Raw genomic sequence first — 1,337 nt, forward strand, 5'->3', positions numbered from 1 at the left:
TTTGTGCACTTCCAACATTTGATCTCCTTGTTATGGAAGAAGTGAAAGTTGACTGAAAGTTTCAGTACTGACTCTGAAATCACAAGCTTTGTTCCAGCTGGAGGGGGGAAAAGAGAAATGCTGTCACTGAAGCATAGCTTTGCACTGTTTGTTTTCTTGGGGCAAATGAAAGATTTCACACATGAAATTGTGGCAAAGCTTTTGCCTTCCTGGAAGAGTAGCCTCACTGCTTTCAGCATAGCAGCCTCTGAATGAGTGTAATTAAGGAGGTAATTTGGCTGTAGCTCCAGCTGCTGTTGCCAGCATTGGCATTTGGATTAGCAAGACCCACAGTGAAGCATGTTTCTCCTGTTATTTCACAGTGCTTTGGGTTCTGGTACTTCCAACCCTGATATATGGATTTCAGGATGGTAGAGACAATGCCGTTTGTTAGAATAAGGTTTCCCTGTTTATATTGTATTTTCTGCTATTGTAGAATTTGATAAATAATTCTCATGCTAAACCTGGAGATGGGAATACATAGAAAAGGATTTTAAGAGCGGTCCTTCTGCATTTGCAGAAAGTGTCCTGGATACGCAATGGCTGCGTGTGGGCAATAGGCAGAGAGGCCATTCCCCTGGAGGAGCGGGCTGTGCTCTTTGGTGTGAGGCTGCAGGAAGCTCTGCAGGGTGTGAGGGTGCGACTTACTTTGGCAGAGCGTGATGGTGATGGTTATGGCAGTGAGGAGCAGGAGGCAGGTGCCAGCCACTCGAACCCAGAGGAAAACTTCACAGGTAGAATTCAGCTTGTTCTCGATACTTGTTTCTGCAGGAAGAAAGGAGAGAGAGGAAAGAGGAAAGTCCCAGCTGCACACACATCCCTGCATCCTGAAATGCCTGTTGTCCGCACAGACATTAATTTGGCCTCTTCCAATCACAGCAGTACTGCTGGCAGAGCCCCTGCCTCCCCAGTGCTGGGTTACCTGCATCCGCGCCCCGTTGCGAGTTGTCCTTCTTGGTGACGTGGCTGCTCTGGATGATGGCAGTGGGTGTGGTGGGTTCGGCTGTGGACAGAAAAATGGAAGAATGCAGTGAGATACATCAAGACAACCTTCTCCCATCCCTGCAAAGCCGTGGATAAACTTGTGACCAGCACATGGGAGACCCTGCAAGGACCTTTTTAACCTGTGATGCCCTGACACTCTGATGTGAGGTGTGCTTGCATTGCTGAGGTGCCCAGCCATGGAACCTGCTGTCTGTGGGCTCAGAATTTCTTAGCAGCACCCTCATAAATTCTGAGCTCTTTAGGTGGTGTCGTCCCCTCACTGGCAGGTCTCTGAGAAAGATGAAAATGTTCTC

At 48.3% G+C, this 1,337-nt stretch overlaps 1 protein-coding gene across 3 annotated transcripts in view; it reads right to left on the bottom strand.

Moving 5' to 3' along the window:
* Positions 1-13: 13 nt before the first annotated feature.
* LOC110391715 (T-cell surface glycoprotein CD8 alpha chain-like) overlaps positions 14-1,337 on the bottom strand; it is a 20,500-nt gene continuing 19,176 nt past the window's right edge. For all 3 annotated transcript variants that reach the window (XM_021383671.1, XM_021383670.1, XM_021383674.1), the window contains 2 exons: positions 962-1,042; positions 14-804 (listed from right to left, as the gene is read on the bottom strand). In XM_021383671.1, the coding sequence (XP_021239346.1) occupies positions 533-804; positions 962-1,042 (353 nt within the window). In that variant the 3' untranslated portion in view covers positions 14-532. The remainder of the gene's footprint in view (positions 805-961; positions 1,043-1,337) is intronic.

The sequence above is a fragment of the Numida meleagris genome, unplaced genomic scaffold (assembly GCF_002078875.1).
Source record: "Numida meleagris isolate 19003 breed g44 Domestic line unplaced genomic scaffold, NumMel1.0 unplaced_Scaffold468, whole genome shotgun sequence".
Lineage (NCBI taxonomy): Eukaryota > Metazoa > Chordata > Aves > Galliformes > Numididae > Numida > Numida meleagris.